The sequence below is a fragment of the Pongo abelii genome, chromosome 9 (genome assembly GCF_028885655.2).
Source record: "Pongo abelii isolate AG06213 chromosome 9, NHGRI_mPonAbe1-v2.0_pri, whole genome shotgun sequence".
Taxonomy (NCBI): Eukaryota; Metazoa; Chordata; class Mammalia; order Primates; family Hominidae; genus Pongo; species Pongo abelii.
The window spans coordinates 68,144,777-68,170,449 of NC_071994.2; the positions used below are offsets into that span (position 1 = coordinate 68,144,777).

Sequence of the window (25,673 nt, forward strand, 5' to 3'; positions counted from 1 at the left end):
GGCTGGTATTGAACTCCTGACCTCAAGTGATCTGTCTGCCTCGGCCTCCAAAGTGCTGGGATTACAGGTTTGAGCCACCACAACTGGCCTGGACTGTCAAAATTCTTAAGTCATGAGATGCATGACCTGGCTGTGACAACTACCTATTCCTAGCCAATGATGACTGTGAAATACATATCAATTTTAGACATGTTAATATGTAGGAAATGTACATCTAGAATTGAAGAAATATAGTAATCAATGTAACATCACAAAGTATTGGCTTGCACATGGGGCAACAGGCTGTTGAAAGTATAAATTGGTATGATGATTTTGGAAAACAGCATAGTATTGTTTAGTAATTCTTCTCCTAGGTATATTCCCTAGAGAAACTTTTGGAGCATGTCCCAAGAGATATGTACAAGAGGTTTACAGCAGCATTCTTTTAATAGCCCCAAACTGGAAACAACCAATCAGTTGAGAAAGCCAATCAGTAAGAGAATTAATACATATATTGTGGTATATTCATATGGTGGAATGCTATACAACAATGGAAATGGATAACAGTTATACACATCAGTGTGGATGAATTTCACAAATATAAACGAGTGAAAAAGCGAATCACAAGCCAGGAGTATCAGCACACACCTGTAATCCCAGCTACTTGGGAGGCTGAGGTGGGCGGATTGCTTGAGCCTGGGAGTTTGGGCCCAGCCAGGGCAACATGCCAAGACCCAGTCTCTTAAAGAAAAAAAAAAAAAAAAATCACAAAAGAAACATGCGTGCCTATAGTCCCAGCTACTGCGGGGGGCTGAGGTGGGAGGATCAGTTGAGTCTGGGAGGTTGAGGCTACGTGAACCATGTTCGAGCCACTGCACTCCAGTCTAGGCAATAGAGAGAGACCCTGTCTTAAAAAAAAAAAGATACATACAGGCAAACCAAACCATATATTTTAGGGTTAAAAATACAGGTAATAATTTTCTTGCTTTTCTGTAGTTTCGTTGGGTAAGTGGTCGCTTCTAGAGCGGGAAGGTGAATGGAAGAGGGCATGTAGGGTGCTTCAAAGGTATAAACAGACAGTATTTATAAATAAAATACTGGCCAGGCACAGTGTCTCATGCCTGTAATCCCAGCACTTTGGGACGCTGAGGTGGGCAGATCACTTGAGGTCGGGAGTTTGAGACCAGCCTGACCAACATGGAGAAACCCCGTCTCTACTAAAAATACAAAATTAGCCAGGCGTGGTGGTGCATGCCTGTAATCCCAGCTACTTGGGAGGCTGAGGCTGGAGAATTGCTTGAACCGGGGAGGCGGAGGTTGCAGTGAGCTGAGATCGTGCCATTGCACTCTCCAGCCTGGGCAACAAGAGTGAAACTCCATCTCAAAAAAAAAAAAAAAAGAAAGTACTGGCCTGGTGCTGGTCATAATGATGTAATAGCATATATATATTATATATTTCACAATAAAAAGGTTAAAAACAATAACAGCGGAAATAAATATGCCGAAATATTAAGAGTTGTTGCTTCTGAAAAGTAGGATTGGGGTGATTTGTTTTCCTTTTCTTAGATTTTTATATATCACAAATTTATAGCATAGTTAAATCTTACTTTCAAACTTGAACTCAAAGTTCAGGCAGATATGGGTTCAAAGGCCAGATCTATTGCTACTTTGCTGTTTCATTTTGGGCAATATATATATATATATTTATATATATAATTTATATATATTTATATATAATTTATATATATTTATATATAATTTATATATATTTATATATAATTTATATATATTTATATATAATTTATATATATAATTTATATATATAATTTATATATATAAATATATATTATATATATAATTTATATATATAAATATATATTATATATATAATTTATATATATTTATGTATATAATTTATATATATTTATATATAATGTATATATTTATATATACATTATATATATAAATTATATATATTTATGTATAATTTATATATATAATTTATATATTTATATATAATTTGATATGTATATATTTTATATATATTATATATAATTTAATACAGTGCTATATTAAGTATAGATTTTGGGCAACTTACTTAAGAGAATTATACTATACTTAAACAGACTATAAATATACTGTATTGTTTTACATATATAAACATATATAAAACATATATATAAACAGACTATAAATATACTATATTGTTTTATACTATGTATAAATTTAGTATATTGATTACTATATTTCTCAATTTCCTTATTGGTAAATTGGGAACAATAATAATAGTTACCTCATAGATTGTTAGGAGGCTTAAATGAGATAATGAAATGCTAAGTACAATGCCTGACACAGTACTTAATAAAAAATGTGATTATCATTATGCAGTGTGTGTTTTCTTGGTTATGATCTTACAATAAGCCGTTGAAAATTTTTATGTAAAATAAATTACCTCCTCAATTTTTGTCCCCTTGACAGTTGTTTCAGATATGTTTCTACGTTGTATGTATGCTTAAAGGTTTGTTTAGTAGGGTCATTTAAGCAGTGGGAATCAGAGAATGTCAGAGGTGAGCATGACTGAAGGGTTTATTTGTTTCTTTCGTAAATGCAAAAACTGAATACAGAGTGATGAAATCACTGGCCAGGAGTCATAAAGATTGCTGTGTTCTTATCCTTTCCTTAACTACATTTTTTTTTTTTTTGAGACAGAGTCTCGCTCTGTCGCCCAGGCTGGAGTGCGGTGGCGCGATCTCAGCTCGCTGCAAGCTACGCCTCCTTGGTTGACGCCATTCTCCTGCTTCAGCCTCCTGAGTAGCTGGGACCACAGGCGCCCGCCACCACACCCAGCTAATTTTTTTGTGTTTTTAGTAGAGACGGGGTTTCACCGTGTTAGCCAGGATGGTCTCGATCTCCTGACCTCGTGATCCGCCCGCCTGGGCCTCCCAGAGTGCTGGGATTACAGATATGAGCTACCACACCTGGCCTTTCTTAACTAAATTTTTAAAGCATGCACTCCCTTGTAACTTGACCTATATGGGTATAAATATATTCTGTGTCCTTGGGGCTAATTCATCCTGTCCTTCCCAGCCAAACAGATGTACTGTGCAGGCTGTCAGAACCCTCTCCGGTTATATGTAATCCTGCTCACTGTGGTTATTTAATCCTGTTGACTGCTTCCTTGTAGACCAAGAGGATGCTGGTGGAAAAGATGGGCCGAGAAGCTGTGGAGCTAGGGCATGGGGAGGTGAACATCACAGGGGTGGAAGAGAACACCCTGATTGCCAGCCTTTGTGATCTCCTGGAAAGGATCTGGAGTCATGGCCTACAAGTGAAACAGGTAATGGATGTCTTGCCTCTCACTGCTGAGCAAATTGTCTTCCTGTTTTCAGTTACTAGCTTTCCCACACTCTTTTTGTCCAGCTGACTGGCTTTGAAGAATGGTGCACAGTGCTCTGGAGTGAGATTTGAAATAAACAAATAAATAAATGTGATCCAAACTATTTTCCTTAAAGATAAGCTTTGTAAATCTGTGTGTTTGTCAGACTTTTAAAAAGAGGCATCTTTCTTCCTGGGGGTAAAGCTGAAGGCCAACCTGATAGGTCCTGTTTGGCAGCTGGCCCTAGTGTAGAGATAGACCAGAAAGAGAGAAGTTGCAGCTCAGGAAGTACCAATCATACACTAAAGGTTCTTCACTAATCATATATTCACAGTGGAAAAAAAGTCTGTCATTAACATTTCTTTTGTATGCAGATGGTTTAACTAAACATTTGAGAGAAGGCCTCAGGAAGTTGAGTAAGTTTGATTTTTCCACTTAATACCCAGAGAATTTCCTTATTTCAAAATACTCTGTTTTCAATTGGTAGTCAAGATAGATACCTTTTATTTTTATGTATTTTTAAATTTGAAAATAACTTGAAATTTTTTGAAAAGAAGTTTTATCATGCAAAAATTAGAAAATACATATTAGTATCCATTAGTATTTCTCAAGGGCCTACTATGTCAGGTACTGTTGTGGGCACTAGAAATACCTCCGTGAACAAAACAGACCAAGATCTCTTGCCTTCCTGTGTCATTCTAATGGGTATAGCAACAATCTTCCACACATGTTCTTCAGAGCATTCTTCTGTGTACATATGCCCATGCGTATATAGCTATATATTTAAAAACCCAGTGGAACCACAGTGAGATACTATTTCACATCCACTGGAGTAGTTAAAATAAGTAACAAGTGTTAAGGATGTGGAGAAATGGGAACTTTCATACATTGCTGATGGGAATGTAAAATGGTGTAGCCACTTTGGAAAAACAGTCTGGCAGTTCCTCAAAATGTTAAACAGTTCTTATATGACCTGGCAAGCCCACTTCTAGATACATACTCAAGATAAGTGAAAACATATGTCTACACAAAAACTTGTATACAGATGTTCATAGCAGGCCAGGCGCAGTGGCTCACACCTGTAATCCCAGCACTTTGGGAGGCCAAGACAGGTGGATCACTTGAGGTCAGGAGTTTGAGACCAGCCCTGATCAACATGGTGAAACCCCATCTCTACCAAAAATACAAAATTAGCCAGGTGGTGGTGCATGCCTGTAATCCCAGTTACTTGGGAGGCTGAGGCAGGAGAATCACTTGAACCCAGGAGGCAGAGGTTGCAGTGAGCCAAGATTGCACCATTGCACTCCAGCCTAGGCAACAAGAGTGAAACTCCGTCTCAAAAAAAAAAAAAAAAAAAAGTTCATAGCAGCATTAGTCATAATAGTGTCATCATATGAGGCTATTATGACCCAAATATTTATCAGCTGATGAGTGGGTGACCTAAATTTGGTATATCCATATATTGGAATATTATTGGGCAATAAAGGGAATAAAGTACCTACATGTGGTACAATATGGATGAGCTCTGAAAACATACTAAGTGAAAGAAGCCAGACACAAAAGGCCACAGTTTGTATGATCTCATTTATACAAAATGTCTAAAATAGGCAAATCCGTAGACAGAAAGTAGACTAAGGATTGCCAGAGGCTAGAGGAAGGGAGCAATGGGAAGTGACTACTAATGCATATGGAGTATCTTTTGGGGGTGATGAAAATGTTCTAGAATTAGATAGTGGTGATGATTGCACAACTCTATACTAAAAACCAGATTTTTTTGTTCAGAAAATTGCATACTTTAAAAGTGTGAATTTTATGTTAATATGAATTATATCGCAATGAAGTGGTTTTTTAAAAAATCCAAATGAGTTAATACTGTATGTAATGCTTTGCAGCTTGCTTTGTTCTTATCTCATATCTTTTCTATGTCCTTAACTAATTTTTAGATGATAGTATAGTAAGTGTTTAAGAGCTTGACTATAAAACAGACAGATCTGGGTTTGAAGTATGATTTCCACTTAATAACTTTATGAAACTGAGCAAGTTACCTAGCTTCTCTAAGCCTGTTTCCTTATATGTATGATTGAATTTTATTTTATTTTATATTAATTTAATTTAATTTTTAAGACAGAGTCTTGCTTTGTTGCCCAGGCTGGAGTGCACTAGCATGATCACTGCTCACTGCATCCTTGACCTCCTGGGCTCAACTGAGCCTCCCACCTCAGCTTGGAGACTCTTGGAGACTGAGACTACAGGCGTGTGGCACCATGCCCAGCTAATTTTTTTTTTGGTAGAGATGAGGTCTCCCTATGTTGTCCTGGCTGGTCTCGAACTCCTGGGCTCAAGTGATCCTCCTGCCTCAGCCCCCCTAACTGCTGGGATCACAGGCATAAGCCACTGTTCCCTGCCTGATGGAATTTTAAAAGTACCCACATCCATTGGGTCCTTGTGTGGATTCGATAATTAATGTAAAGCACTAAGATCAGAGCCTGGTTTCTGGCTCTCTGAATGTTTGTGGTTATTGTAAAATCTCAATTTTAATGACTACATCTGTTGTATAGATGTGTCATACTTTAATCAATCTCTTATTATTAGTCATTTAGGCTAATTCTGGTTTTTTGGTATTGTAAATAACACTGCATTTATAGAGTTTTTTAAATGTTAAAAATTGTGTATTGCATCCCTAAAATTTTGAGACTGGTGTAGTAGCAACACTATGAACTGTGAGAAAGACCTGGGTTTGAATCCTGGCTCCACTGGGATGACTTTAAATAAGCAACTTGCACTTTCTGAAATCCAAATCCATGAAAGATAGATAGTTAATAAAAACCTATCTTTCAGAATATTAATTGTTCTACCATAAAGACATATGCATATGTATGTTCGTTGTAGCACTATTCACAATGGCAAAGTTATGATTAACCTAAATGGCCATCAACGGTAGACCAGATAAAGAAAAGGTGATACATACACACCATGCAACACTACACAGCCATAAAAAAGAACTAGATCATGGCCTTTGCAGCAACATGGATGCAGCTGGAGACCATAGTCCTAAGTGAACTCATATAGGAACAGAAAACCAAATACTGCTTGTTCTAACTTATAAGTGGGAGTTAAACATTGAGTACACATGGACACAAAGAAGGGAACAACAGGCACAAAGGCCTACTTGAGAGTGGAGAGTGGGAGGAGGGAGAGGATTGAAAAACTAACTGTGGGGTACGAGGCTTATTACATGAATAATGAAGTAATCTGTACACCAGACCCCTGTGATATGCAGTTTACCTATATAACAAACTTGCATGTGTGCCCCTGAACCTAAAATAAAAGTTAAAAGAATTAAATAAATACCTTTCAGCTGTGATCATTAGCGGCAATGAAAGGAAATACCTGGTGTGTGATGAGTATCCAACATATGACAGCTATTATTATGCTGGGTTCTGTATGGAAGGGTTTGTTTCTTTTTCTCTGTAACAAGTGAGTAGAATACATATAATCCTTTTATCATTTTCCATAACATTTAGCAAGCCTGGCACTATAGTTGAGCTCTTTTAGCTTTGAGGTAAAACATATATGCCAAAAACTTTTAAATATTTACTGCAAAAATTTCTAGGTAGTTAGTGAAGCTTCTTCCTGCATTTTGAAAAATAGTACCGTATCATTATATGTTCTAAGTCTGTGTTCTATTGTATTCTGCAGTAATTCTCTCCGTAGGAGGAATTTATTATTCTGCAGGAATTATCACAGTAAGAAGATCTTCCTTCCATCCTTCCTTCCTTCCTTCCTTCCGTCCCTCCGTCCCTCCTTCCCTCCTTCCACTTTCCCGCCCCTCCCCTTCCCTCTTTCCTTCGAGTCTCGCTCTGTCATGCAGCCTGGAGTGCAGTGGTATGATCTCAGCTCACTGAAACCTCCAGATCCTGAGTTCAAGTGATTCTCCCACCTCAGCCTGCCAAGTAGCTGGGACTACAACTCCGCACCACAATGCCTGGCTAATTTTTGTGTCTTTTTTTTTTTTTTTTTTTTTTGAGATGGAGTCTCGCTCTGTTGCCCAGGCTGGAGTGCAATGGCGCAATCTTGGCTCACTGCAACTTCCACCTCCCTGGTTCAAGCAGTTCCCCTGCCTCAGCCTCACGAGTAGCTGGGATTACAGGCTCAGGCCACCACGTCCGGCTAATTTTTTTGTATTTTTAGTAGAAGTGGGGTTTCACCATGTTGGCCAGACTGGAATTTCTTTTAGAGTTCATTTGAGCCCCCTCTTATTTTGGAGAGATAGGCTGCTTGTTTGGTGAGAAACTAGTGCAAAATAATGGGGGCTTTTTAGTTGAGGTTCCATTTTGTTCTGAGTCCTGGCTTTTGGAACTCTGGAAGTGAAGCAGTGACAATGTCACCAGAGGAGAGTGAAGATCTGTTCTTGCTGGCATGGCGTTAATGCCCTTAGGGATACATGTTCAGCTGGAGGTTGACCCTGATGATCTTTGTTGGGTTCCTAACACCATGTTCTCCCTAGGCCTCCGTTTTGCTGGCTTCTTTATCCTGCTGAGACATTCTTCAGTTATCTTCCAGTCCACCGGTCACACCCTGGTTACCTGCTGTCCTTTATCATACACCCAGATTGTGACTAAATTTGCTCTCAGAGGGTGATTTTATTATGCCCCTGTGGGGGTACCTTCCTAAGCAACCACCCATTATTATCTGCTTGGAAAGTAGAGAGAACCCAAACAGCATTTTTGCTGCTGGCCTCTTAAATTTTGTTACTAGCCTTGACTGCTTGGATGTAAGGCTGCCTGCAGCAAGTCTTCATAAGAACCTCTGTTATCCTCACCACTCTCTTTGGCTTTCAGTGACATCTTCCAAGGAGATGGGCTTCCACCTATAGTATGTTTTTCTATCAGATAGAGGTTTGGTTTTTCATACTGGTTTTGTAACTGCTGCCATTTAGGGTTGACACATGAAAAGGAGTTGTTACTTATCTTTCTTGCTTATGACATTCTTGTAGAATCTGATGCAGTTTATTACGTGTCCATGTCCATAAATGGATAGTCAGGCTGTATTGAACCTTGCAATACCAATCAGACCCTCTGCAAAAGAGGAAAAAGAGTAGGCCATGTCTCTTGAACTAGAAAGACCAAAGAGCAGCCCAGTTGCTGCTCTTCCACTCCTGCCCTTGCTCTTTCTCCTCACCTCTGTAATCATTGTGAGCCAGGGGCTTCCTTCTTCCGGTATAGTGGCCTGATTTTGCCTTTGTCCTTGGCTCTTTGGTGTTATTGCATGTCAGGCTCTCTGGTCACCAGCTGTACTTAATGTATGCCACATTCAGACAGTTCTATTAATTTCTCTTAGGCTGCTTTCCTAGTCTGGCTAGATGCTGGGGAGCCTACTTTCTAATGGTTGTGGTAGATGGAAGGATGAATGGATTTCTAGAAGTTGAATTACTAAGTCAAAGACCATAAATATTTTAAGCTCTTGTATTATCTGTTAGATACATTAGTAGACTTTTTTTTTTTTTTTTAAATGGAGTCTCACCCCGTTGCCAGGCTGGAGTGCAGTAGTGCCATCTTGACTCACTGCAATCTCTGCCTCCTGGGTTCAAGCAATTCTCCTGCCTCAGCCTCCTGAGTAGCTGGGATTACAGGCGCCTGTCACCATGCATGCCTAATTTTTGTATTTTAATAGAGATGGGGTTTCCTCCTGTTGGCCAGGCTGGTCTCTAACTCCTGACTTCAGGTGGTCCACCCACCTCAGCCTCCCAAAGTGCTGGGGTTACAGATGTGAGCCACTGCGCCCAGCCAACCTTCTTTTTTTTTTTAAGTTTTTTAAATTAAAATTTTTTTTTTCTTTTTGGCTCCCAACAGGAATCAGTAGACCTTCTTAGAAGCAGTGTATAGGATTTGTAAATCTCATTAATGTTGTTAGACATTTTTTTTCAAATATTTGTTATTTGGATGAATTAAACCTGGTATTTTCTAATTTTAGTTTTTATATATTTTAAAAATTGTCTTTGAAGTTGTTGGGTTTTAAGTTTATGAATTTTGTAGGAAATACAAACATACAGCCGGCTTATTTTGACAGCTTGCTGATCTATAGTGAGGGTTTCCTACCATTCATATGTTTGATTTTTTTTCCCCAGAGTAGATCAAGTTTGTGAATAGAAACAAAATAGACCCTCAGTATTCTCATGGGGTATATCTTAAGACCTTAGATCTTCACATTCATTCCATAGCACAAAATTTTCCTCAGAAAGTATAACTTAAAAAGTTAAATGATCTTTTCAGAAGCATCTCGTGTAGCATAGTTATTAAGAGCAATGGTTTTGACATTAGATAGACTTAAGCTTGAATCCCAACACTCTGCTTACTAATGGTGTGACCTCTTACAAGTTACTTAACCTTTCCGATCCTCAATTTCTTCTTCTTTACAGAAAATAGGGATCGAGATACCTACCTTGTTAGACTGTTGGAAGCATTAATTAAAATATTGTATTTTGAACATCTGACATAGTGCTTAGTTCATAGTAAGCCTCAAGACCTGGTAGCTTCTATCATTATTATAGAACCAAAGTCATTTATAAAATTATTGTAATCTTACTAAAACAAACATACCACCTTTATATTATTTTATTATCTACATGGGAACATTTACCATGAATCTGAAATAAAGTTATCACTTAACAAGGGTTATGATGTACTGAACGATGATTAGAAAGAGACAAAGTAGTTGCTGGGTGACCAGCTGGGCTCACTCATTACCCGGGTGAATTGCTCCCTCACATCAGGCTTGCAAATACTATTCAGGTTTGTGCCTTGGTAAAATGACAAATTGCTACATGTCTCAAATGGTTTAAAGTGCAGTTCTTACCTTTCCAAACACCAAGGTTCTATTATATTGACTGTAGTTTATTTCAGCCATGCAGTTAAGTACCAGCCTACCTTTCTGCACATTTCTTCAACTATACCTTCAGTAGTAAATCCTTGCTATAGTGATGACTTACTCTCCCTGGCCTGCACTAACAACTTACAAGGTAGCCAAAGATACCACAGTTTCCCCCACTTAACAGAGAAGGAAACTGACATTCAGAGAAGTTCACCAAACTGCTTTGCCTATTTCACCAAGTAGCAAAATCAGGACTAGAACAATGTTTAAAGGAATAACTTTAAATATTTTAGGAAATTCAGGAGCTAAGATGGAAGCTTATAGGCTGGATATCCACTCCTCTGTGCAAAAGCCATCAAGCTGACATAAAACCAACAGACCATTTAGAGGATGATTGGTCATTTGCTTCTTTTTTTTTTTTTTTTGAAGGGGAGCCTCACTCTGTCACCCAGGCTGGAGTGCAGTGGCATGCTCCTGGCTCACTGCAGCCTCCACCTCCCAGGTTCAACTGCCTCTACCTCCCAGGTTCAAGTGATCCTCTTGCCTCAGCCTCCCGAGTAGCTGGGACAGCAGGCGTGTGCCACCACTCCCAGCTAATGTTTGTATTTTTAGTAAGGGTTTTGCTATGTTGGCTAGGCTGGTCTCAAACTTCTAACCTCAAGTGATCCGCCCGCCTTGGCCTCCCAGTGTTGGGGTTGGGATTACAGGTGTGAGACACTGTGCCTGGCCTGCTTTTTTCTTTCTTTCTTCTTCTTCTGTTTTTTTTTTGTGACAGCGTCTCACCCTGTCGCCCAGGCTGGAGTGCAATGGCGCGATCTCAGCTCACTGCAACCTCTGCCTCCCGGGTTCAAGCGATTCTTCTGCCTCCTGAGTAGCTGGGATTATAGCCACGCGCCACCACATCCTGCTAATTTTTGTATTTTTAGTAGAGACTGGGTTTCACCATGTTGGGCAGGCTGGAATCGAACTCCCGACCTCAAGTGATCTGCCCGCCTTGGCTTCCCGAAGTGTTGGGATTACAGGTGTGAGCCACCGTGCCCAGCTGCTTTTTTCTTTCTTATCCACTGGTCCCTTCCCAGGCTCTCTTTCCCATCTCATTTCTATTCCCAGTAGGGGACCCTTTCCTTTTTCTGTTACCTTCCATTGTTTGTATTTCTTCTGGATTTTAGTAAATTGATATATTTGCATACACTGTGTCCTGGAGGTACATTGAAACAAGAAACAGTACATTTATTTTTTTAGCAAAAGCTTCTATCTATATGTTGAAAGCCTTGACCCCTGAAATCTAAACTGATAGGTGTTTCTCCCTTGCATTGGTTCCAGGGGAAATCAGCCTTATGGTCCCACCTGTTACATTATCAGGACAACCGGCAGAGAAAACTCACATCAGGAAGCCTCAGTACCTCAGGTAAGATAGTCTCTGCATTGGAGAGTCTGCCTTCTCTCCACTTTTCCATCACCCACTGGAGTGATCACTTTGAAGCAAACTATTCCAGGTCAAAGAAGCCTTTGCTCTGGAATGTTTTCTCTTTTAAATATGGAGCCACCAGACTCTCTGAACCACCGAGCATACCAAAACCATGGCATTTGCTTTCATTATGTATTTCTATACCCTTTTTATTGGCAAGATAGAAAATTTATATGGGCAAGGGGCCAGTCTCAGAATGAATATGGGTTTTACTGTGGTACTGGTGTCCTGGGTTTGGAGCAGGCTGTTTTTAGAGTCTTTTGTTTTATTTCTCTGACATGAGCATTATGATTATCTATCCCGTCAGTCAAGAGAATTGCTGGTCAGTGTCCTTCCTTGGACCTCCTCAAAGTCAAGTCCTGGTGTGAATGATCCCTTATACTTCCTTTTTGTTTCTAACCTAATAAAAATGTCAGAGTTTGTGGCAACTCCAGAGGTCATCTAGTCCAGGACCTTTATTTTACAAGAGGAGGAAACGAGTCTAGAGAGGAATTGAATTTACTTAAGATCACAAAGTGAGCTCATGGAAGAGGCCAGAGAAGAGCCAGTCATCTTATCTCCTGCTCTGATGTTTAGACCATCCTACAGTGTCCTTTCCAGGGTAATCTCCCTCCTTCTTTTACTTCTTGGGTGCATTTCCCCTTCACATCATCCTTTTTCTCCACTCTCTGCCAGAACATTTGTTTACCTTTCTTGGATGCTTTTATCTTAATGGTAAAGGCGAGTTAAACGGGGTAAAAAGATGGGCATGAACTCATTGCCCTTGAACTAGTTGACCTTAACTAGCACTGAACCTGGGGAGATAATTGGCTAAAAACTAGGGACAAGAGTTCTCCAGGTAGGCTTATGAGGAATTTTTTTTGGCCCGCTTTCTGGATGTGTAAAAGCAGGTTCTTATTAAGAATGCTATAGAAGTCATTGCTGAGAAATAAACTGTAGCCAAAAATTCTCAACAGCTTGATGATGAAAATACTAAGTTTTAAACATTAGGCCAGACATGAGGATATAAAGGCATTATATCTTCTCTTCTCCTAGAGGTCCTGTCATTCTGGAACAGAACCAGAACATTCTTGTTCTTTATACATTCTCTTGGGCTTTTGTAGGCTGCTGTGAAGCCAGAACAGGATGTGAGTAGTGGCTCCAAGTGGAAGCACTGCTTCTATGGATCATGATGAGAGCATGGTAGACTAGGAGCCACGAGATCTGTGTTCCAGTACTGACTTTGCTGCTTGGTGACGTAGGCAAAGCAGCTAACCTCTCTGAATGTCATTTTCCTTCTCTGTTAAGTGGGGGAAATTGTGATATCTTTTTTGCCTACCTTATAAATTGTTAGAGAATTAAATGAGATAGTATCCATAAAAATGTAAAATTTGATCTCTAGTAGGAATTTCATAAATATTTATGAAACGATCAATTAAAGTGTTACCATTGTAACCAACTGTTTCCCATAGCAATTCGTGATTTAAGATAAGGGAAGGGTAGTCAGCTATTTGGATATTCAGATCTCTTTGGACATGACCAACTTGTTTATTCTAGGAATACTTCTTGATTCAGAACGTAGGAAGTCTGATGCCAGCTCACTCATGCCTCCCCTGAGGATCTCCCTGATTCAGGATATGAGGTCAGTATGGGCTCACATGTAATAAGCCACTAAAATTCTGTTTTCAGTTGCTGCTTAGGTGTCCACTTTAAGTAACAAGGTCTCAGTGTCTGCTACAGCATCTCAGCTAACATGGAAGCCCTCCTAATCACAAAGCCTTGTGTTTCATAATACATTTGTAAAGCTATACAAACAGTTGGGTTTCCTGGCATTTCTGGAGGTGAGGGAGCATAGGAGAGTATCTCAGACCCTAAGAGCTCAGAGTTAGCCTGGCTTTTTAAGGGCTGTACTGTCTTTTTTCCTCCCAAAATATGGTGAGCCTATCTGATAAAGCTACATGGAAGCCCAGTATTTGGAGAATATAGAGATAGGCTCTCCCAGGGTGGGATAGGGCTGTCTCAGCAGGTCTCCTTTGGCTTTACAGGTAAGTTATTGGCAGTGAGTTCATCTCCCATCCCACCCTCCACTTCCTTTTTACATTCTTCCTCCAGGCACATCCAGAACATTGGGGAAATCAAGACTGATGTGGGAAAGGCCAGAGCATGGGTGCGACTGTCCATGGAAAAAAAGTTACTTTCCAGACACCTGAAGCAGCTCCTCTCAGACCATGAGCTCACCAAGTAAGGCTGCTCCACCAGGAGTAGAAGCAGTCTCCCAGGAATGGAGGGAAGAGATTGGAAACTTGTGTGGGGAGGGGGAGTATTCAGTGTGACATTGCTGCTGCATTCAGCTAACCTCTTTGCTTATGAAGGTTTTGCAGTATTTCCTCTTCTCCCTTTTTATCAGTAGAAGAATACTTCCGCTATATTGGTTCTCCCTGTCTTAACCTGCATGCCCAAAACTAGCTTTCTTAGAGAGGTAGTGAAAAGGATGAGGTCTTCCTCTCCTTCCTGTATTCAGGTGACATGTATACCTCTTGGACATAAGGCATTTCCTTTGTCTCTTTCCTGTTCTGGGGAGCAAAGGATTGGAGAATTAAAAGGAAACTTCTGAGATGTCCTTTTCTCTCTCTTGTTCAACACATCATACCCTTCACCCTCTCAGGATGTCTGTAGCCTTTTCTTGTCTGTACTTCTGCATGACCCTAGTCCCTGTCCACACTCTACCTGGTAAACTTCTTCAGGGCCCAGTTTTCTTTCCCAGAGTTTTCCTGGACTCCCCAGAAACGTGGTTCATCCCTCCTCCAGGCATGCATAACATTTGTTAGAATATTTGTTCATCCCCTTTTCACCACGATGTGTTGTATTATCATTGTCTATTTGCTTGCTACTTACTGAAGTTTGCTTTCATTGAAGGCATAAACCTGTCCCTTTTCCAAGGCTGAGCATGTTGCTTAGCATCCACTAGGGATTCAGCCAGCCCACATAAAAGGTGTGCATAGCTGCACAGACAGGAGGTGGACAGCCTATGAAGAGTATATCTTGATAGAATGTCCCTCAGTCTCTGGGATTTCCAGCTAGCCCCCAAGACTGTTTGTAGCTTGGAGATGGGATAAGGTGGAGGTAGAGTTGTATATTCATGGGGGCTGTATATTCATGAGACCCATTGAATTCTAAATTCCAAAGGAAGAAATGAGTTAGCTCCCATATAGGGAGCCTAAACTCTTTCTCCTTAACTTGTCTGCAGTGACTAATACCATGTAGTGCCCCCTTTACCTTGAAACTCACTTTATGTGGCTGCCATGACCTTAAACCATCTTGTTCTCTTTCTCCCCTTACTCTTTGCACAGTGTTGGCTTTCACCATCTTCAATTCTTTGCATGCACACACTTTCTTTGTTGCTTTCTCGCTTGCTCTCTTACTTGGTGATCTCACCCATTCTCATGACTTCTCTCACCTCTAAGCAGGAGTTGCCCACATCTGAAGTTCTAGCCCTGACATGTCTTTTGAACTCCACTCCTGCATTTATTTCCATTCTGATATTCTACCTTTAGCTCAGAGAGAACAAAAGCAAGCTTCACAGAGTCTTCACCATAACTACTTTACTCTCAGATTTTTTGTTAATGTCACCGCTGTGCTCTCTGAAAAGCTTACCCCCACTTCTTCTCCGTACCTACATTGAAAATTTGGAGTCGGTTTTGACTTCTTGCTTTGCTTTATCTCCCACATACAGATTTCAGGTTCTTCACCTCTGTCCCACCTGTCTCCTTACCATTTTTACTGCACAGACTTAGTTTAATCCTCACTTCCCTTTCACTTCTCATCTGCACTAAATTTAAATTTCCTGAAGTTGGTCATGGCTGTCTCTTTTTCTAGGGCAAATTGCAGAAACCCCTTACTTACTGGGCAGGTTGCAAACTCCTTAGTTTAAAATTTTAGGACCTTCCTTCATTTGAATAGCCTTTTTTTTTTCATTTGACACCTTTGGTACAATAGCCTAACTTAGTCTCATTGCTAACTGATCACTTCCCTGAACCCTCAACTCCAGCCAAACTGGCTTCCAAACCTGTCTGTACAACAGTTGTCTAAATTTCTGCTGCCCTTCAGGTCCCTCTTGTTCTAGAAGGCCTTCCAGGACCACTGAAGCATATGGCTCTTTGAATTCCCAGAAACAGCCTTTTGTTTGATTATTCATTGTGAGCAGTCCTATACCATGGCCTTTACCTGATTTATTCACTTAGATTGCATTTGAGGATAGGCGCTTTCCTCTCCAGCACCTGGACATAACAGGCCTGGGTTGATAAATTATCTGTTGAAAGTGCCTTATAAACCTGGCTAGGTAGAACCTCACAGTTCTGAATTCTATACCTCTCTGGCCATGGTGATTGCAGCTTGGGCAACCAGGACAGTTGTCTTCTTTTGTTCTTTGTGTTGAAGGCCTGCACATTTGGCTCTGGGTGTCTCCTCTATTTGGGGGAAGATATCATTGCTTTGAAGCTGCAGAAGGCCTGGAATGTCAGGCAAAGGAGTTGACCTCTGATGAATAGGCAGTGAAAATGAAGGGAGAAAGTTTGAAAAAAGGGGAAGGATATGATCTGCATGGCTCTTCCTTGCCTGTGACCTGGATCAGAGGCGGGAGCAGAAGCCTGCCCTTTATCGCCTCTGAATCTGTCCTGGGCTTACACCTCCCATTCAGAGCAGTGTTCTGACTTCTGGCTCTCAGATCTACTCTGGGTTCGAAACTAGGCCTGATGATGAATGGTGACCACAGACCTTCATCCACTGCCACTCACATACCATACACTAGCTGACAGCCTAGCTAGAAGCCTGAGAAGACCTGTGTCATCCTTGATGGAATTTCATTCCAGCCCTTAGTTTAGAAAAGGAGATTTCATGACTTCTGACACTTGACATTATAGTAACATCAGCATACCTTGGACACAGGCAGTATTTGATTTTTGTTGTTCCTGCTGTAGCTTAAACCGTTGTCCCTCTGTCCCTTAGTTAGAGTAGCTAGCTTTGTTCCTTTATAGGGTGAACCTAAGGAACTTGAGGCTTGACATCTTATGCTTCCCTTAGCTGTCTCCTTCCAGAACTGAAAATTCTAGTTTCTTTCCCTTCCTTTTGGTCGGAGACTGATGTGTTGCCTCCTCTCCAACAGAAAGTTATATAAGCGCTATGCCTTCCTGCGCTGTGATGACGAGAAGGAGCAGTTCCTCTATCACCTCCTGTCTTTCAATGCCGTCGATTACTTTTGCTTCACCAATGTCTTCACAACTATCCGTGAGTAGCCCTGTGCTCCCAGCTGGCCTTCTCAAGGCAGTCTTTATGAACCTGCCTGAGACTCACTCATTGTCCCCTTTTTAAAGAAAGAAGATTATCCCTTGTACTTTCTATTTGTCTTTTGCCTCTGTGGGGAGAGAGGTGCACTTGCCCTCCTTGGAGGTTGTGTTTTCTCTGAAGTTTCTCATTCTTGTTCTGAACTGGAGAGCTCAGTCTTTTTTGCCATTGTGTTGTCGGTGTTGTCCTAGGCACTGCTCTGGGAGCCTAAGCTGATGAAGGTGGAGTGGAGTCAGTTGAGCTGATGCAGTTTACCTCCCTCCCTGCATACCCACAAAGAATCTCCCTTTTATTTTCACCTGAGAGGCTCACTTGGCATCACAGAATGTTTCAGACCAGGCTGAAGGGAAAAAGAGCTCTTTCCTGAGGTAGCAGAAAGAACTCCAGATGCCAGTGGGAGATTTGAGTCTGGGCTCAGCTTTGGCTAACTCATTATGTGTCTGTGAGCAGAATCTATCCTGCTGTGAGTCCCAGTCTCTCTATTTACAGAATAGGGAAGAGGTTTCAATATGGTCTAATTCCCTTTGAGCCTCATCTTTCCCTGATGCCAGGATTCTCTACTGGGTGGAGGGTAGTCTCTGAGTTTGCCACATGTCTAGTTCTTTGGCCAGTTACTCAGCAGCATGGACTCTTGTTTCTATCTGATGCTGCGTCTTCCCTTTTAGAGACTAGGGCTATGGGCTTAATGGAAATAGCCCTGGACTGGAATTTAGAAGACCCGAGGCAAACTGTTTCTTTCTCTGTGCCTTGGAAAAAGGATTGCAATACTTCCTCTTCAAAGATTGTTATGATTGTTATTAGGGTTCATGAGATGATAGACTGAAGAGTGCTCTAAAAAGCAGTTCAGTACAATGTTAGGAGTTGGGGATATTGTTTAACGAACAGGTTCATTTAGCTCAGAGCCTGCAGATAGGCTTGGATCTTTGATGTTTGGGTGATAAGCCTGAGAGGAGTGAAATTGAGGAGGGGCCGTGGTGTAGTTGGCTAATATTCTACATCAGCCAGGGACTAGGTCCTGGGGCTCTGTTGTTCCAGGGCTCTGTTTGAGCTGAGATAGGAGCTACAGTTGTGCCAGCTTGCCTGGAGCAGGTCAGAGTCCCATCTGGTATGGGAAGGAGTCCTGATTCTCCTCAATACTTTTGTGGCTTCCCCTAAACAGTGATCCCGTACCACATTCTGATCGTACCAAGCAAGAAGCTGGGGGGCTCCATGTTCACTGCCAACCCATGGATCTGTATATCAGGAGAATTGGGTGAGACACAGATCCTGCAGATTCCCAGGAATGTGCTAGAGATGACCTTCGAGGTATGTGTTGTTTGGGGCCACAGCTCTGTGGGGATCTGAGTTTGCAACAGCTGCTTTGGGGAGTTTTCTGCAGGGTTTTTCAGAGGGCTTGCTATGTACAGTGTAATGCATCAGCATAGCTGACCTTCCTGAGATGATCTGAGGCTGGAGCCAAAGACTGACCCTGAGGAGGGGGACCCCACCCTGTCTAAACAATGTCTGTTTAGAAGGCACTTACTTGTCTGGACTTGCACATCTCTCCATGCATAGTGTGTTGAGAAGTCCCCAAGAGTTCTTTCAGCTACTCAGCCCACCTGTTCCCAGAGACCTCAGAACCCACTTCCAGAACCTCTTGCTCCCAGACCCTATTCTTCTAGGTAGAGTGTTTTCTTTCTCAGCCTTGGGCGCCCCCATGAGATAGTGCTGTACCGCAGTTCTGGCGGTATGTAGAGCCATGACCTCTAAGCCTGCAGATGCTGAGGGGTCAGGTTGCAGGCAGCCAGTCAGATCTGTGCCTCCGAGAACTACTGTTCTTTTCTCTGATTTTCCTGACCTACCTCATCTTCTCTATTCTCTAATAGTGCCAGAACTTGGGGAAGCTTACTACTGTCCAGATTGGCCATGATAACTCTGGGCTGTATGCCAAATGGCTGGTGGAATATGTGATGGTCAGGAATGAGATCACAGGACATACCTACAAGTAAGTGTTCCCTCAGGCTATAAGGTAGAAGGGCAAGGTGTGTCTATAGGAGATCTTTGATGCTTGGGTATGTGGAGTTCCCAAGGAGACCCTTTAGGTTGTGATAACCTGAGGCAACTTCCTGTTTGGCTCTGCCTCATACACTTGAAAGTAAGTAGAAGGAGGGTTTCTTCTGTGTTTTTTTGAGACGGAGTCTTGCTCTGTCACCTAGGCTGGAGTGCAGTGGCGTGATCTTGGCTCACTGCAGCCTCTGCCTCCTGGGCTGAGGCGATTCTCCTGCCTCAGCTCCCCGAGTAGCTGGGATTATAGGCATGCGCCACCATGCCCAGCTAATTTTGTGTTTTTAGTAGAGACAGGTTTTGCCATGTTGACCAGGCTGGTCTTGAACTCCTGACCTCAGGTGATCCGGCCACCTCGGCCTCCCAAAGTGCTGGGATTACAGGCATGAGCCATCAGGCCCAGCCAGAAGGAGGGTTTCTAGGTGAAGATGTGTGGAATTGCTGTGCCCAGATCCCAGGCCACCTATGCCACTCAGGGGGTTTCTCTGATGATACATGGTGGAACCAGGAGAGCGTTGAAGGAGTCTCTATCCTGGTTTCAGAGCCTATCTCCAGGGATTGGCTTTGTTGATGGCTCTGGCTGTGAGCAGCAGGGAGGGGCTGGCTCTCTGACAGTCCATTGTCTGACCTTCAGGTTCCCGTGTGGCCGGTGGTTAGGGAAGGGCATGGATGATGGAAGCCTGGAACGGATCCTAGTTGGGGAGCTGCTCACATCCCAGCCTGAGGTGGATGAGAGGCCATGCCGGACCCCGCCACTGCAGCAGTCCCCCAGTGTCATCCGGAGGCTTGTTACCATCTCACCCAACAACAAGCCCAGTAAGTGGGAGGAGGAGGGGTTGGGCCCTCATGCCATACAGTCTAGGGAATGGGTGGATCTCTGTGAGCCCTGATAATGGCAGCCTGGATCCCAGCCTGTGCAGCTGCCTCAGGAAGCACTTCTGCTAACAAAGCCACCACACGCATATGGCACCCTCCTCTTATGAATCATTGAGAGCATTTGGCTTTCTCCTTAGAGGGCTGGCAGGAGAGGAGAGAACTCATGCTGCCAAACCTGGGCGCTGTATATATTCATGCATGATCCATTAAAGGAGAGGGGTCTACTTTCTGGCCTTCCCCTTCCTGATTCCTGGGCTTCACAGCCAAGGCATAGCTCTCTTTTGGTTGCCCGCAATTCCAAGGTAAAATGGAAAATAAACTTTACCAGCATTTCTTAGAGATAGAACTCTAAGGTGTTAGCTTTTGTGTTTTTCCCCCAAGATTTGCGGAAGAGCTAAATCAGCAAAGCTGGGTGGGCAAGAGCCTCTGCTTCCTAGGGTCCAGCTGCCCTGCCTCTCCTATGGGCCCTCCCCATGTCCTCAGTCTCCTGCTCAGGCAGCTAAGCACTGTTAGCCTCAGAGATTGGTTAGGGATGTCTGCTTGATTTTTATTAGAGCTGAACACTGGGCAGATCCAGGAGTCCATCGGGGAGGCAGTCAATGGCATTGTGAAGCACTTCCATAAGCCTGAGAAAGAGGTGAGCCTTCCTGCCCTCCAGTCCAGGGACTTACATTGAATAAGAGAGAATAATTTTGTTTTTCCAATTATCTTGTTATGCTCTTCCAGGCCCATGTGCTGTGGACACCCTAGAGTCTTGTAGAGTGTGTGCCTCAGCTAGTTGGAGATGGAGCAGACTCCTTCCTCTGGGGGCCTTTGCCTCAGGTTACCCTGTTTTCCCTCCATACTAATGACCCAATAGAGTCCCTGGGCCCCTAGTGAACAGTGCCTATTCCTGTCCTCTTCTAGATTTGCCTGGGTCTCCTTGAATAGTGGCCACACTGGCTTTGTCCTCCAGTGGAGAATCTCCTTGTGTGTGACCCAGATCCATCATCTCTTCTTTCATCCATTTATTCAACAGCTCTTCACTGGGAGCTGCTCTGAGCCAGGCACTGTGCCAGGTGTTAGGGAAACAGACAAAGTCCTGGCCTGTCTTTCGCAGCCCTTCCAACTCTGGGCTGTGGGTTTAGGGATGCAGTGGTGGGAGGGCAGCACGGCTGAGACAAGCCTGGCACCCTCCCCTGTTTCCTTACGTAGCGAGGCAGTCTGACGCTGTTGCTCTGTGGAGAGTGTGGCCTTGTCTCGGCCCTGGAGCAGGCTTTCCAGCATGGATTTAAATCGCCCCGGCTCTTCAAAAATGTCTTCATTTGGGATTTCCTGGGTGAGTTGAGCTGGAGTATGAGGGTGGGAGAAGCATGTAGAGATATAAGGGGACTCACCAATATAGCATGGGTGCTGACCACTCTGAGAGGCAGAACCCAAATTAGATGACTCTCAGATCTCATTTGTTTGCTCTGGTTTTTCTTGAAGGGAATGACAAGAGCTCTCCTCCCCTCCTTGGTAAATGCTTACCTCTTGAGAATTGGACAGAAAAGATTCTTCTAGACATGTGTTATTTAGTATGGACTTAGTCCTGAGTCCTCACAGTTTCTCCTTATAGATCCCAAAGCCCAAGTTGAGCGTATTGGAGCCCCAAGCCCTATGTTACACCCATATGGAGAATTTTCATGCAAGAAACCATCCTCAGAATTTTTTGTGTCTTTAGACTAGGGAAAAGGAACATCTTTATATCAAGGGCCACATAAATAAATTTAAAAAACAAGAAGGATAGGGAAGCTAAGGATCATTTTGAAACATGACCAGTGACATCAGAACACTTGTGCTATTCTCATTAAGTTACCTGCGTGGACTTGGAGAGGCCCATGGCAAGTGGCCTGTAGGACCATCAGGTGTTGAGAGCCTTTTCACTGGCAAGCTTTTCTACTCTTCACAGAAAAAGCACAAACCTATTATGAGACATTGGAGCAGAATGAAGTAGTCCCTGAGGAAAACTGGCATACAAGAGCCCGGAACTTCTGCCGATTTGTCACTGCAATCAACAATACTCCCCGGAACATCGGCAAGGATGGCAAGTTTCAGATGCTGGTGTGCTTGGGAGCCAGGTACTGCAGACCCAGGGCCCAGAGTGCACAGCCTTGGTGGTGGTGTTGGAGGCCTGGTGTAGTGCAGGGGTGAAGAATGGCTCATCAGGTGCCCTTAGGGAGATGAGGCCTTAGAAGGTTTCCTAGAAGCCCTGAATTTCCTTTGTGTATCGTGTATGGTCACACACTGCATAAAATGTGCTGCATAACAACATTTGTCAGTGATGGACTGTTTATGGGATGATGGTCCTATAAGATTATAATATTCTGTTTTTACTGTACCTTTTATAGTTTGAGATATGTTTAGATACCCAAATACTTAACCATTGTGTTTTAGTTGCCTACAGTATTCAGCACAGTATTCCTTCATTTTTATTCTTCAGGCTGCTTTGGCAGGAAGCTCCAGAAGAAGTGTAGAAGAGCAGGCCTGGGGGCTGGTGACAGGGCTGTACCAATTTGTAGCTTAGGAGCAACAGGCTAGACGTATAGTAGGCTCTACCATCTAGGTTTGTATGAGAACCCTATAAAGTTCACACGGTGACGAAACTAATGACACATTTCTCAGACTGTATCCCTGTCATTAAGCAACACGTGACTTATGTGTGTGGTGATCTGTCGGGGTAGGGATGAGAGCGTGTATGTAACTCGGGGCGGAGGGGCCCCATTTTGAAAGGAAAGATCAAAATCACACCACTCGGAAGTTTGAAGCAGAGTATATCTAGTTATTCCTTCATTAGACATTTAAATAGCCTTATGGAAGTTGGTAGGAAGAGAGCTGAATAAAACGTGGCCCCTTACCATTTATTTATTTATTTATTTATTTATTTATTATTTATTTATTTTGAGATGGAGTTTCGCTCTTGTTGCCCAGGCTGGAGTGCAATGGTGCGATCTCGGCTCACCACAACCTCCGCCTCCCGGGTTCAAGTGAGTCTCCTGCCTCAGCCTCCCGAGTAGCTGGGATTACAGGCATGCGCCATCACGCCTGGCTAATTTTGTATTGTTAGTAGAGACGGGGTTTCTCCATGTTGGTCAGGCTGGTCTTGAACTCCTGACCTCAGGTGATCTGCCTGCCTTGGCCTCCCAAAGTGCTGAAATTACAGGCATGAGCCACCATGCCCGGCCACCATTTAGAAGCTTACTTGTCCTAATTAAATACAGAGCATGGAAGAAGGTTTTGAGGGTCCAAAAATGAAGTGTACATTCATACAATATGCTGAAAAGGTAGAGGAAAAAGATCAGAGAAGACTTCAGGGAGGAGTTGGTATTTAAGTGAGCCTTTAATGGAAGGAAATAACAGAACGTGGCAAGGGCAGTAATAGGAAACATAGTTGAAAGGAGGATAGGGCCCCTGAGCTGGGACAGAGAAAGATTCTTTTCATATTAGTACAAAGTTGTTTCATCAGGGGACTGAAGTAATATTAATCTGATATGATGGGCGGTATGCATTAGAGTGGACAAGATTGTTAGGGGCTATTCCTGTAGGTCAGGTGAGAGAGCATGAAGCTCAAATAAACTTAAGGCGGTTTATTCAGGCTGCATAAAGGGAGAGAACTGGCATAGTGGTTAAAAACAGACTCCAGAACCGCATTCACTAGGTTCAGATCTCAAGTTATCCATACTAGCCATGTGATCTTGGACAAGCTACTTAACTTCCATCTACCCCACTTTCTTCATCTATAAAGTGGAGATAATAATAGTACCTACCTCATATCATAGGGTTATCATGAAGATTAAATCTCTTATGTCAGTGCCAGCACATGTTGAGTGCTGTGTGAGGTTAGTGCTTATTATTATTCCTGGTGGTGGTAGCTGTGGGAGGAGAGAAGCTCTGGGAGACACCAGTGGTGGGGCTGTCTAGGAAGGGTGAGGGAGGCAGGGGAGGAGGAGGCCTGGGGGCTCGTGACAGGGCTGATTTGGGTCAGGTTTGTTTGGTGTCCTGGAGCTGAAAGACCTCTTTGCCAGTCCCTGTTTGGGAAAGGGGGGTGTGGGGAGCTGTCAGCTTCTCCAGCTTCAGACTTAGTTCATGATTTCCTCCTTGGCCTTGCACTAACTGTCTCTCTTCCTTTTCCTTTGCCCCTCTGACCGGCCTGGACTGCTCCCGCTCTGCCAGAGATCACCTCCTACACCACTGGATTGCCCTGCTGGCTGACTGCCCCATCACTGCACACATGTATGAGGATGTGGCACTGATCAAAGACCATACACTTGTCAATTCCTTGATTCGTGTGCTGCAGACATTGCAGGAGTTCAACATCACGCTGGAGACATCCCTTGTCAAGGGCATCGACATCTGACCTCCCAGCACCAGCCAGCAGCAGGACTGAGACTCACCCTGCAGCTCTGATCTTTCTTCCCAAAGGGACTTAAGCGATTGTGCAGGAGTAGGAGACAAAATGTACACTCACTGTAAAAAGAAAACTAGAGGATTTTTGGAATAAATAATCTATTTTAGAGTTTATTTGCTGATTTGCTTTTTACACACTTTCATGTGAAAGAGTGATAGGGAGAGGGAGCGAGGCTGGTGCCGCTTATTTTGAAGCTGGTGCCCTCCCTCGCCGTGGCCACATGCTGGAAGCCTGAGGCCTCCCTGGACTGAGCCTGTGGCACTGCGTGCGGGACAGTTATGTTTCCTTGCCCCGTCGCATTAATGAGGCCCTTCCACATCATTTTTAAACTAATGTTTTCTATATTAACATTATTATGGATATTTGGCTTTCATAGGCCACACACAGGTGTGCTGCGCGGGAAGCCCCATACTCCAATCAAAGGAATTTTTAGTAGTGCCTCTAAGCAAGCACTGATGAGTCAGTCCCACATATTTTCTTTTTTGTCAGTATTATTCGGGAAGGAGACATGCCAGGATGTGTCATCGTGCCAAATACCACATTTCCTGTTGGCACAGTTTCACAGAAGTAAACATAAGCATGTTTTAACAGGTTTTTCTTTTCTTTTTTCTTTTTTAAAATGTTTTATTTATTTAACCCGCCATTGTGTGTTTTTAAGTATTTTTTTAAGGAAAGGAAAAGCTTGTCACAATCTAACTAGCTATGTTATTATTATTAAATTTATGTTTTGCAACTTAGAAACCAGCTACAGTATGGCCCACTTAATAAAACACCTGAAACAAAACTGCATGGATCACTGATTTTTATGGAGGTTTGTGAGCAGTGGGTGGCTGCGGGTGCAGTTGGGTCCATCTGTGAGGATGGTCTTGTGGCATCACCTCTCTCTACCTGCAGGCTCGGGGTTGTGGCCTGCCCAGGATGCCCCTGAGGGCCTGGGGTCTCCTGGGTCCTTCTGCTCGCAGTGCTAGGAGCTTTCCTAGCTGTTATGTGGCTGATTCACAGGGATACAGACGCGGTTCTTTCCCCACTCCACAGAGGAGACTGAGACACAGGAGGGAAAAGACCTGGCCAGGGGTGCAGAGGTTGTCACTTGACTGAGACAGGATGGGCCCTTTCTTGAGAGGGTAAGGGAGACCAGGTGTGGGAAGCTGGGGGTCGGGGGAAGCTCTTGAAAGAAAGGTTTGCTTTCCTGGGGATGGCAGGTGGGAGACCTTTATGAGAGGTCCGGCTTCCTTCATTTTTATTCTTTAGGCTGCTTTGGCAGGAAGCTCCAGAAGAAGTGTAGTGTGATCAAATCAGGCACCTCAGACCAATCA

General features: G+C 43.1%; 1 protein-coding gene across 6 annotated transcripts in view; it reads left to right on the forward strand.

Moving 5' to 3' along the window:
• The window catches only part of DENND5A (DENN domain containing 5A), a 129,482-nt gene extending 104,341 nt beyond the window's left edge, over nt 1-25,141 (forward strand). For 2 of the 6 annotated variants that reach the window (XM_024255108.2, XM_054524687.1), the window contains 12 exons: nt 3,164-3,316; nt 11,549-11,633; nt 13,230-13,314; nt 13,785-13,913; nt 16,834-16,955; nt 18,172-18,317; nt 18,878-18,996; nt 19,690-19,871; nt 20,486-20,568; nt 21,126-21,249; nt 21,862-22,030; nt 24,123-25,141. In XM_024255108.2, the coding sequence (XP_024110876.1) occupies nt 3,164-3,316; nt 11,549-11,633; nt 13,230-13,314; nt 13,785-13,913; nt 16,834-16,955; nt 18,172-18,317; nt 18,878-18,996; nt 19,690-19,871; nt 20,486-20,568; nt 21,126-21,249; nt 21,862-22,030; nt 24,123-24,306 (1,581 nt within the window). In that variant the 3' untranslated portion in view covers nt 24,307-25,141. Of the gene's footprint in view, nt 1-3,163; nt 3,317-11,548; nt 11,634-13,229; nt 13,315-13,784; nt 13,914-16,833; nt 16,956-18,171; nt 18,318-18,877; nt 18,997-19,689; nt 19,872-20,485; nt 20,569-21,125; nt 21,250-21,861; nt 22,031-24,122 lie in introns of those variants that run through there. The other 4 variants (XM_024255110.3, XM_024255109.3, XM_054524689.2 and 1 more) reach the window with 4 other exon arrangements.
• Nucleotides 25,142-25,673: the final 532 nt, after the last annotated feature.